The sequence below is a fragment of the Octopus bimaculoides genome, chromosome 1 (assembly GCF_046866305.1).
Source record: "Octopus bimaculoides isolate indiv1 chromosome 1, ASM4686630v1, whole genome shotgun sequence".
NCBI lineage: Eukaryota > Metazoa > Mollusca > Cephalopoda > Octopoda > Octopodidae > Octopus > Octopus bimaculoides.
Genome location: NC_142928.1, coordinates 185261430 through 185273641, shown reverse-complemented (window position 1 = coordinate 185273641; position 12212 = coordinate 185261430). Strand labels below are relative to the sequence as shown.

The window sequence follows — 12212 nt, the reverse complement described above, 5'->3', positions numbered from 1 at the left end:
GCCAACCACTCCGAGAGTGTTGTGGGTGCTTTTACGTGCCACTGGCACGAAAGCCAGTCATGTGGTACTGGCAATGGCCACATTCAAAATGGTGTTTTTTATGTGCCACCTGCACAGGAGCCAGTCCAGCAACGACCTTGCTCGAATGATTTTCTAATATGCCACCAGCACAAATGCCAGTAAGGCGACACTGGTAACGATCATGCTCAAATGGTGCTATTTGCGTGCCACTAACACGGAAGCCAGACAACTGCTCTGACAATGATTCCGTTTGGACGGCACTGCTAGCGCTCCAGTGGCACAGGTACCCGGCACGATTTCATAAAAGAATAGGAGAATGACGATGGTGGAGTGTTCATGAAATATTACTATTTGTTTAAATTGTTTCATAGAAATAAATACTACAGACGCATTACTGGCAACAGATGGCAGTAGGATCAATTCACAGTTAGAAACCTTTCTTCAAAATCAATTAACCAAACAGCCATCAACTTCCACACACCTATCAATATCACAAATCTATATTTCCTTGTCACGCAACAATGAGGACAGGGAAAATCACAATGGCAGTGATGATTGGTGGGGGTAGAACTAGACATGTATCTTATGAGATAACCCACAGTAACAGTTCATGGCAGAAGTGAGACCAACCCACCAATAAAAACTGTCATTATTTTGGTGATGAAATATTTTAGAGATGAGGAATTATGTACATTATTTACATTATTTATATTTGACGGATATTTGTTCTCATCTTGTTTGTTGTTAACACAACATTTCGGCTGATATACCTTCCAGCCTTCATCAGGATTCTCACTCCTAATTTTTCAATGTCGTTATTATTATTCCAGTCACTGCCTGGAATCGAACTCGGAATCTTAGGGTTAGTAGCCTGCACTCTTAACCACTATGCCATATGCCCGTGGGCAATTATGGAGCGAATTTTAGGACTTATAAATCTAATATTTTCCTATCCTTCCTTAATACCGGTTCCCATATGCTACTCATATCTGCACTTGGTCTGCTTAGGAGGTTGTTGTATCCTAGCATATGTGCTGCTTCTTTTAGTTTCCTATTTTCCAGTGGTGTTCGCTGTCTATTATTTTAACTTCATCCCACAGGGGGAGGTGGTCTCCATTTTTCCATACACAATCAGCTATGCCCAATTTATCAATATCTCCTCGTGTCACAGCTTTGCGATGTTTGTCTACCCTTATTTGAGAGGGCAGCATGTTTCGCCTTTGTATAACCTACCACAGCAGCATGGGATGGAGTACACGCAGTTTTTAGTCATATTCTCTTCTATTGGTGGTTTTACTCAAAGAAGATATTTGCAAAGTGTTGTATTACTTTTGAATACTGTCCTGATGTCATATAGACCGCATATCTTTTGTATCTTTTTGGAGAGGCCTTTCTCAGAATGTAGCAGTAGACGAAATACTGCTAAGCATTTTGCCTGGCATGCTAACAATTCTTATTTCTTTACTACCCACAAGGGGCTACACACAGAGGGGACAAACAACGACAGACAAACAGATTAAATCGATTATATCAACCCTAGTGCGTAACTGGTACATCAATCCCAGTGTTCAACAGGTACTTATTTCATCAATCCCGAAAAGATGAAAGACACAAAGTCAACCTCAGCGGGAATTTGAACTCAAAAACATGAAGATGGACTAAATGCCACTAAGTATTACATCTGGCATGCTAATGATTCTACCAGCTCTCTGCCCAAATGATAATAATAATAATCATTATCATCATCATCACTTAACGTCCGCTTTCCATGCTAGCATGGGTTGGACGATTTGACTGGGGACTGGCGAACCAGATGGCTACACCAGATTCCAATTTGATCTGGCAGAGTTTCTACAGCTGGATGCCCTTCCTAACGACAACTACTCCGAGAGTGTGTAGTGGGTGCTTTTTTCGTGCCACCGGCACAAGGGCCAGTCCGGCGGTACTGGCAATGGCCACGCTCAAACGGTGTTTTTTATGTGCCACCTGCACAGGAATCAGTCTAATGTTTTGTTCACATGCCACCGGCACAAGTGCCAGTAAGGCGAAGTTAGAAACGATGATAATAATAATAATAATAATAGTAATCCTTTCTATTATAGGCACAAGGCCTGAAATTTGGGGATGGGGTTAAGTTGATTACATCGACCCCAATGCTCAACTGGTACTTAATGTATCGACTCCGAAAGGATGAAAGGCATAGTCGACCTTGGCAGAATTTGAACTCAGAACACATCAACGAGTGAAATACCGCTAAGCATTTCATCCAGCATGCTAACAATTCTGCCAGTTCGCCACCAATATTAATAATAATAATAATAAATGAAATACTCACTCTGATAAAAGTGGAAATATTGTCCATGCACCAGTAATTGGCCATTTCTTGTGAGTAAAGAATAGTTTAGGTTTTTCATTCTAAGAAATATGAAATCATAAAAGAGAAGTTAGACATATATATAACAATAAGCTAATATTAAAGGGAGAGGGTCATGTGATAATATTTTTTACATAATATTTTTTACATTATTTACATTTGACGGATATTTGTCCTCATCTTGTTTGTTGTTAACAAATTTTGACTGATATACCCTCTAGCCTTATTCAGGTATCTTGGGGAAATTTTGAACCTGGGTTCTCATTCCTAAGGTATTTTTCAATGTTATTATTATTGTTCTTATTATTGTTCAGGTCATTGCTTGGAATTGAACTCAAAATCTTGGAGTTAGTAGCCCACGATCTTAACCACTATGCCATATACCCATATGACACCTGAAGAAGGCTGGAGGGTATATCAGCCGAAACGTTGTGTTAACAACAAACAAGATGAGGACAAATATCCGTCTAATGTAAATAATGTAGATAATTCATCTCTTAAATATAGAAATGTGATAATACAGTTATCTGATGCTTAACCTTGTAATTATCATCAAAAGATACAAAAACAATATAAATAGGGGGAATACACTGAATATAGTACAAAGAGTCTGGTATATGTCAACATCACACATCTAAATACTGATATCAAGTTGGGAGATCAGGCAACTGGCTGTAAAGGATCTACCTCAGTGAATTCCATTTCACTTTTGCAAACATGGCTCAAGTCACAAATCAGGAGTGAGGGATTAATCAATTACATTGATCTGGTGCTCGATTTAATTGACCCCTGATGCATGAAAGGCAAAGCTAACAATCCAGGGACTAACCATGGCTAAACACCACCAAAACTCAGCAGTGGACACTCATACGGGAAGCTCTATGTACAAGAAAAAATTAGGAACTCAAAATCTGTTACCTTTGAAACAGCTTTCAGTTGGTTGTAGAAGTCCTTTTTAAATTGCTTTGCTCTTTCTGAGTGGAAGGTAGTATCTTGTGTAAGGATGACAAAAACAATGTCTTTTAAGGCTGAAAGACAATAACAACAATAATAACAATAATAATAATAATAATAATAATCCTTTCTATTATAGGGCACAATGGCTTAAATTTGGGGGAGGGGGATAGTCAACTACATCGACCCCAATACTCAACTGGTACTTAATTTATTGACCCTGGAAGGATGAAAGGTAAAGTCGACCTCAGCGGAATTTGAACTCAGAGCGTAATGACGGACGAAGTACAGCTAAACACTTCGTCCAGTGTGCTAACAATTCTGCCATCTCACCACCTTAATAATAATAATGATAATAATGATAATAATAATGATAATAATAATAATAATCCTTTCTACTAAAGGCACAAGGTCTGAAATTTTGTGGTGAGGGGACAAGTCGATTACATCAAACCTAGTGTTTCACTGGTACTTAATTTATTGACGCCAAAAGGATGAACAGCAAAGTTGACAGCAGAATTTGAACTCAGAATTTGAACTAGGCATACGGGTGGCTGTGTGGTAAGTAGCTTGCTTACCAACCACATGGATCCGGGTTCAGTACCACTGTGTGATACCTTGGGCAAGTGTCTTCTACTATAGCCTCGGACCGACCAAAGCCTTGTGAGTGAATTTGGTAGATGGAAACTGAAAGAAGCCCGACGTATATATTTATATATGTATATGTGTGTGTGTGTGTGTGTGTGTGTGTGTGTGTGTGTGTGTGTGTGTGTATGTATTTGTCCCCCAACATCACTTGACAACCGATGCTGGTGTGTTTACGTCCCCCGTAACTTAGCGGTTCGGCAAAAGAGACCAATAGAATAAGTACTAGGCTTACAAAGAATAAGTCCTGGGGTCGATTTGCTTGACTAAAGGCAGTGCTCCAGTATGGCCACAGTCAAATGACTGAAACAGGTAAAAGAGTAAAAGAGTCAGAATGTAAAGACAGAAGCAATGCCGCCTAGCATTTTTCTCAGTATGCCAACCCCCGATGTAATAATAACTCTAATTTTGGTACAACACCTTAATAATTCCATTTCTTTGCCAATAAGGTCCATTCGTGCATACAAAACATTAACTAAAGGGTTTAGTAGACTAATATTAATGATAATAATAAAAAAACATATATTTATTGATGTCAGATGGTAACAGATTGTTTATACTTCATACAATGACATACGAAGTTCGCCCATCAAGTAAATCTGTTTAAAGTAATCAAAAGATGACACATATTTATATTTCATAATTACAGTCTTCTTTGAAGGGTTTGTATGTACGCACATATATGCGAGACTGAATGAATAAGCATTCACTGGTGGGGGGGGGTGTAATTATGTATCAGAGGTTGGTATATATACATATATAGGCTGTTGTGTATGCTTATGTGTCATATATGTGTGTGTGAGTGCAGGTATATATGTGTATATGTACCTTTGTATATGCCTTGTATATACAGATTTGATTTTAAGTGCATGTAGATATAGAAACTATTGGAGATATGTGTGCGAGTGTGTAAGCCTACATAGGTATGCTTGTCTATGTGTATTCTACTTTATGTAAGCACTTATATGTAAAAAGAGATTGTGAAGTTGCTTGTAGGTAAAAGCATATAAATGTAGTTATGTCTTTTCCCCTCATCTCTACATACATACACACACACAGTCAGAAACACACACACACACACATGTACATACTCAGACACACACACATACATATTCACACACACACACACACGTACATATTCAGACACACACACATACACACACATACATATTTAGACACACACACACGTACATATTCAGACACACACACATACACACACATACATATTTAGACACACACACACACATACATATTCAGACACACACACACACATGTACATATTCAGACATACAGACACACACACACACACACACACACACATGTACATATTCAGACACACACACACACACACACACACACATGTACATATTCAGACACACACACACACACACACATGTACATATTCACACACACACACATGTACATATTCAGACACACACACACACACACACACACGTACATATTCAGACACACACGTACATATTCACACACACACACACGCACACACACACACACATGTACATATACAGACACACATACATAGACATACACAAACACACACACACATTTCTCTGACATCTTTCCAGAAAAAATATGGAACTAATATTAGAATCAATTACCAATTTACTTTAAAAAAAAAAAAAAAATGAAACTTTAGATGTCTAATTAGTATAGCATATTATGAATAAATTATACATTATATGAATGGGGTGGGGGCGAGATGGTTCTTGTAGGTTGTTGGAGAGTTACAGAAAAATGTAGTTTTAAATTTTGTATGAGGTACGGGTGAGAGGTGAATAAGTTGGGTTACTTCACAACGCCCAAATAATGAAAAGGAAACGAAGTTGGAATTTATACCCAGAATTATTACAAGACTAACAGTTGCAAAGAATTTAGCTTGCTAATTATTGTTTCATAACAACAACAACACCAGCAACAATTTTGTATTGAAAGAAGGCTACCAATTAATACACAAGATTGAATTTAATCATTCACACATGTCTTGGTGCTTATCTTATCGTCCCAAATACAGCATAAGGTGAAGTCAGTCCAAGCAGGATTCGAACACAGAACATATAAAGACGAGAGACATAGAATTGATACAGGGTGGGAAAAGCATGGTTGTGAGGTTAAGAAGTTTGCTTCTCAACCACATGGTTCTTAGTTCAGTCCCATTGCATGGCACTTTGGGTAAATGTCTTCTGTTATAGACCTGGAACAACCAATGCTTTACGAGTGAATTTGGTAGTTGAAAACTGTATGGAAGCCTATCACGTGTAAATATTTGTGTGTATGTGCATGTGTTTGTCCCCCGAACTACCATCGCTTGACGATGGTGTTAGTTTGTTTACATCCTTGTAACTTAATGGTTCAGCAAAAGAGTTCTGTAGAATAAGTGTCCAACTTAGAAAAGTACTGGGATTGATTTGTTCAACTAAAACCCTTCAAGATGGGGCCCAGCATAGCCACAGTCCAATGACTGAACAAGTAAAATAATGAAAGAGAGTTTCATAAGCTAATGCTTCTGTCTGTCTGTCTGAACTCAGAACATAAAGACAGATGAAACACTGCTAAGCATTTCTTCCTGCCAGCTCGCCGCCTTCACACTTCAGTAGTATTGTTATAATAATTCTTTAAGGTAGCAAGCTGCTTAGCAGCATTTCCTGTCTTTACGTTCTGAGTTCAAATCCCGTTGAGGTCAACTTTGTCTTTCATTTTTTCGAGGTTGAGAAAATGAGTACCAGTTACATGCTGGGGTTGATGTAATCGACTCGCACCCGCCCCCAAAATTCCAGGCTTTGTGCCTATAGCAGAAAGGAGCATTAATAACAATTCTAATTTTGGCACAAGGCTAACAACTTCAGGAGAAGGGGTACGTCAATTACATTGACTCCCCAATATTCAACTGGTACTTATTTTATCAAACCTGAAAGGAAGAAAGGCAAAGTGGATCTTGGCAGAATTTGAACTCAGAATGTAAGGATGAACAAAATACCACAAAGCATTTTACCCAACATGCCAACAGTTCTACCAGCTCATGCCTTAACCCATTAGTGCCCAATTTTTTTTATGTGATTTATTACCAAAAATTTTTTTTTTAAAGAACTTTATCTGATACTAAATATATAAAAATATTTTTATTATAATATTTGAAAGACACTCCAGTTTTGATGACTGACTAAAGATATCTCAGAAAAATACAGGTGTTGCAGAAATATGATTCAATATCCTTCTGGTCCTAAAAAAAGGACCATGGGTGTTAATGGGTTAATAATAATAATAATAATAATGGTTTCAAATTTTGGCACAAGGCTAGGAATTTTAGGGAAGATGCTAGTTGATTACAGCAACCCCAGTCTTCAACTGGTACTTAATTTATCAACCCCTGAAAGGACGAAAGGCAAAGTCGACTTTGGTGGAATTTAAACCCAGAAAGTGCAGACAGACGAAATATTGCTGAGCATTTAGCCCGGCATGCTAACAAGTCTGCCAGCTCACCACCTTAATAATAATAATTTAGACAAGTCCAGCAGTGGTTAGCCAATATCATCAATACTTGCCTGCGATTTTAATTTTATTGATCCCAGAGGGATGAAATGACTTAGGCTTTCTTCCTTCCAGGGTTCTAATTCAGACTCAAGACCAGCAATTTAGAAGGAAAAGAGTAAATAAATTACACTGAGCAGTAATTGATTGGTATTTAATATTTGACTGGTATTTAATTTTCTCAGCTCCAGAGTGATGAAAAACAGAGATGACGTCAATGGAGTTCAAACTGGTGGCAAGGACCCAAGATGTTGGGGGAACAAAACAAGGAGGTGGGGGCAAAACACAAACAAACAAGAAACAGTTTGATGAAGTGAACAATAATAATAATAAAGACTCGTCAATAAACAGATAATAAATAGAACAGTCGAGAATAAAAATAACAAGAAAGGGATCCTCAAAATGGGAATAACAAAGACGAACTCGGAGGAATTTGAACTCAATGATTCTGCTAGCTCCCCACCTTTAGCAATCCTAATATATTACTGGTACTTATTTGTTGTCAGCATTTGCGTTACCCAAAATGGGGAGGAGGTATGACCTGAGGGGAAAATAGGCTGCTGTTTCTAGCAAGTCAGACGACTACATAGAAGTGATCTCGATCGTTTCACTGGTTACTTTATTTTACTAAACCCAACGCGATTCAATAATAATAGTTTCTGTATTTGGTGCAGAAGCAACAAGAGTGGTACAACTGGCGAGTACACACAACGTTGTAAGAAAATTTCGAAATATATCCGATATAATTCCACTCGGTTATAGCAGTACCAATAACCAATATACTTATTCACTTCAAGGTCGGTATTATTAAGGTCCGACAGCGAGGAGAGAGATGTGTATGTATGTGGGTGTATAAATCCCTGTGGACTTATAATAATATACATTGTTTAACCAACCATCAGACAATCATTACCAAAAAGGTTAATGTCGGGTAATAAAGTAAACATTAACCAAAAAATCTTTTCGGAATGTATACGACTAATGTTTGTTGTATATATTTTACCGTAATATTCCAGTTTTAAATGTTGTTTTTTTTTAAACTTATACTATCTGTTTTAATTTACGACTACTGGGAAAAAAATCATTCCAAGGGCAGGTGTTTGATTGAAATAAAAAAAAAAACACTATAGTTGTAAATTGAAAGACGGAAATTTTAAAGTCATTGTTATCATTCCAGAAATAAAACAAACTTTGTATACAGTTATATATATGTATTTACGAATCTACAAAAACTAAAGGGCGGGAAGGGTATAATGAAGATGTAAAAAAAAAAGTGGGGGCTGTTAAGAACATTGTAGTATTATTGTTGTCAAAAGAATAGGGGACATCTGAACTTCCTAAGTTTTGCCTGCCTCACTTTTTCGAATTTAAATCAGGCCGGCGTCAATTTTACCCTTAACCAGATTCACTGTATCGAAACAATAAGTAACATTTATCATTTAATTAATTACAACGAAAGATCGCCAAAAAAAATTTTCTTAATAGGGGGCTTGAAATTAGTTTAAAAAATCGATGTTCATAAAGCAATAATGTTTGGAAAAAAGGGTCATCCGTAGCGAAGCTAAGTGCTGCGAACCGGTTTCAATTCTCAAATAGAGCTATTTCGGTCTTAGCGCAATTTTTTTTTCTCCCCTAAAGGGGTATGCCATGAATATATCCTATTATATTACCCCTTACTCAACAAAATAGACGTTTTATATCTGGTGAAAATAAAGCATCTTATTTTAATTAAAACAGAGATTACATTCCAGTTGTTGTTGGTATTTAACCCTAGAAGAGATTCGATAAAGTGTTTCCAACCTGAATATTCCAGTCTTTTTTTTTTTTTTTTTAAGCAGTAAGGTGTGAGGTGATGGAAATTTGGCAGTTGTTTCTAGCAGTTCGAGCAACTACGTAGAAGATCCTTTGGCAATTTCAGCTAGCAAGACGGTTTCGATACACGGTTCCAGCTAATTCGTTTCACTTACGCCGCTAATGTCTTTAAAATAATACCTGAACATCATACAATCTCATATTTGTTTTACTATAAATTTGAGACCTCTGTAACTGCGTAAGAAATTATAATTCCATTTACTTACCAAGATTTTCGGTTCCATTGGAAGTTTGAGGGTCAGCGAGAACTTCGGCTGAGAGGGGAAGACAAACGAAGAATTAGACAGAAGAAACAGCGAAGAAAAAAAAATCATCAAGAGAAATCCAAACGGATTGAATATTAATTCATTGAAGTAGCAGTTTATATCCTAAGACTGCATTACCTTGCCTTAACGATGATAATAATATTAGAAGACAGGTTAGGACGGACATAAGTTGAAGCAGAATCATGCTTGGTTTAGCAACACAAGTTGACAAGCTACGATTACTTCCTAACCAATCAAATTGTAGCTTATATATAATAGTTCTATATTATTTGTAACGTCATCGACCATTTGTCTGTTGACATTTAAGTGTAAACTAATACAAACACACGTGTCAGAGTATTGTTTAAACAATACAGAGTGTGAGGAATTTCTCTCGAGACACAGATCTAAGTGTCTGAGCAATTAGCAATTAGTCGTCTCTAATGGAGAAAACTCGTGTTCAAAGGAATGCCAGCATTAATTCGACTTTTCCTTAGAACTAGCATATCTAAGATTACATTATCCATTGTCATCCGTTTTTTAAGACAGTAGGGTGTAATCTGAGAGCAATTTGGCTGCTATTTCTAGCAGGCCGAGATACCAGTTAGAGACTCCTTAACGGACTGTTAGTTTCAGAATACAAAACTGCGAATTCTTTAAAAGTAGTAGTCACACACACACACACACACACACAGATATTACAGGTAACTAAGTGAATAAGTAAAACTCTGATACTTTATTTATTTTACAAAATTAAATTAGAAAATTAGACAAAACAGAGAAAATAACTAAAACAATTCACCACCTTGGGTTAAAAGGTTGGGGTGCTGGGAAACCTCTCTAATGGCTATTGAGGCTCGCCAGCACATTTGCAGCGTTGCCGCGGTGATGGCGAGTCTGATACGCTGGAACAGCCAAGCGCCCTCATGAGCCTCGCCAGTTACCTCTGCTAACGTATATTTCCGCACGCAATGTACATGCTTTAAATCGGTCGACGTAATTATACGCCGCCTGACTTAGAACCTGTCCCGAGTTAGTACCAGTTCACTTGTCAATTGATAGGCCGATTAGATGGTTCGTGCACCAGCGTAGCTAGAGAGTGTGTGCCGCCCGGGGCACCCCTTCCGTTTGCCGCCCCCGGACCCACGAAAAACACATATTGCCTACAGCAATAGCCTACGGCAGGATGAACAGTGCCGTCCGGGGCGAACCCCACCCCAGCTATGTTAATAGTTTCACGTAAATATTTACAACCCGATAGGCTGGTCCTACCATTCCGGCCGGCCCCGTCAACTTCATTGTAGCGTTCTGTTTCATCGAATTTATGGTCTTCGCGCCAAGCTACACCAAGCTCCACCACCTCACCAGTGGATTCTTCCGGTTCGGACAATGACTCGGAGAATGAGTATTTTCCAAGTACAAAATCAGATGATTCCGATAGCGATTATGATGTTCTGGTCTATCGAAAGTACAAGCGGGCAGCAGTGAATGACACTGAAAGGTAGTATGATGGTGTAGCAAAGGATGTTTTTGAGGTAGCAGATGAAATAGGCATGTGGACGACATCCAAGTAAAACAATGGGGAATCATCGGATTGTGGTTTAAATAATTTATTTAATCGACACTCGCATTTACGTGTTGTATACACCAGAAAATTCACTACATGACATTACCAACTTGCTTCGAGTTGGTTAAGAAGAAAATAAACAGGGGAAATACTGTGTCAATGTGATGAGGTATAACCAGGCATGTTTTGTGTCTGTGTGTGCGTTGGTCATTCGTTGGTGTCTGCTACTGTGTTGGGTCGTTCATGCTGAATATGTGGTTTTATGTTGGCTGCTTGACTGGCGCAAGTTACTTGCTGGCTGTCTGCTTGGTGATGGCTCTCCGCCTCTGTCGTATGTCTGTCTGTATTTATAACGGTCATGACAGCTAGAAGGACAGACATACCGCAGGAGTAATCTCTACTTATGAAAGTCGCCTCCTGTCCACTTGAACCTTAAATGACACGGCTCAGGTGATAGGTCGAAGAGAAAACCATCCATCACTTTTTGACAGGACAAAGAAATTTCTTTCGCGCCTGTTTGGTCAGTGGTGGATCAGACGAACGAGAATCCTTAGATTCGGTTTCGAATCTCAGCTCGGAAAAAGGAAATGTTAGTTTTTACACCCTGCTGATACTGATGAGCATCGAGAAGAAACTGATTCTGGCGTCATATAAGGAATCGGGATCCAGCTACGTCGACTACTTTCTTTCCGAAAACGATGCCACGTGATCGATTTTTGGCGTTTCTTCGAAATCTATATTTCAACACAGGCGAGAACCACGATAACAGGCTGCACGAAATACGTCCTATCGTTGACAAAGTGGCTGAAAATTTCAGAATGGTGTATGTCTCCACATAGGACATTTGTACTGTCGAGAGTTTGTAGAAATTCAAGGGAAGGCTCCGATTCAAACAATACAACTCGACAAACTTGCTCGCTTTGGAGTCAAACCTTATAAAGTATACCAGTCAACTAGCAGAACCTGTGGCTACACTGGTCAGGACAGA

The 12212-nt window shown here is 38.4% G+C and overlaps 1 protein-coding gene across 1 annotated transcript in view; it reads right to left on the bottom strand.

The window, feature by feature from the left end:
• Nucleotides 1-9943, bottom strand: part of LOC106881160 (beta-1,3-glucosyltransferase) — a 27624-nt gene extending 17681 nt beyond the window's left edge. Inside the window, exons 1-4 of the mRNA XM_089363854.1 lie at nt 9796-9943; nt 9619-9666; nt 3314-3423; nt 2357-2436 (exon numbers count right to left, since the gene is read on the bottom strand). Of these exons, the coding sequence (XP_089219980.1) occupies nt 2357-2436; nt 3314-3423; nt 9619-9666; nt 9796-9862 (305 nt within the window). The 5' untranslated portion in view covers nt 9863-9943. The remainder of the gene's footprint in view (nt 1-2356; nt 2437-3313; nt 3424-9618; nt 9667-9795) is intronic.
• Between the last annotated feature and the right edge of the window lie 2269 nt (nt 9944-12212).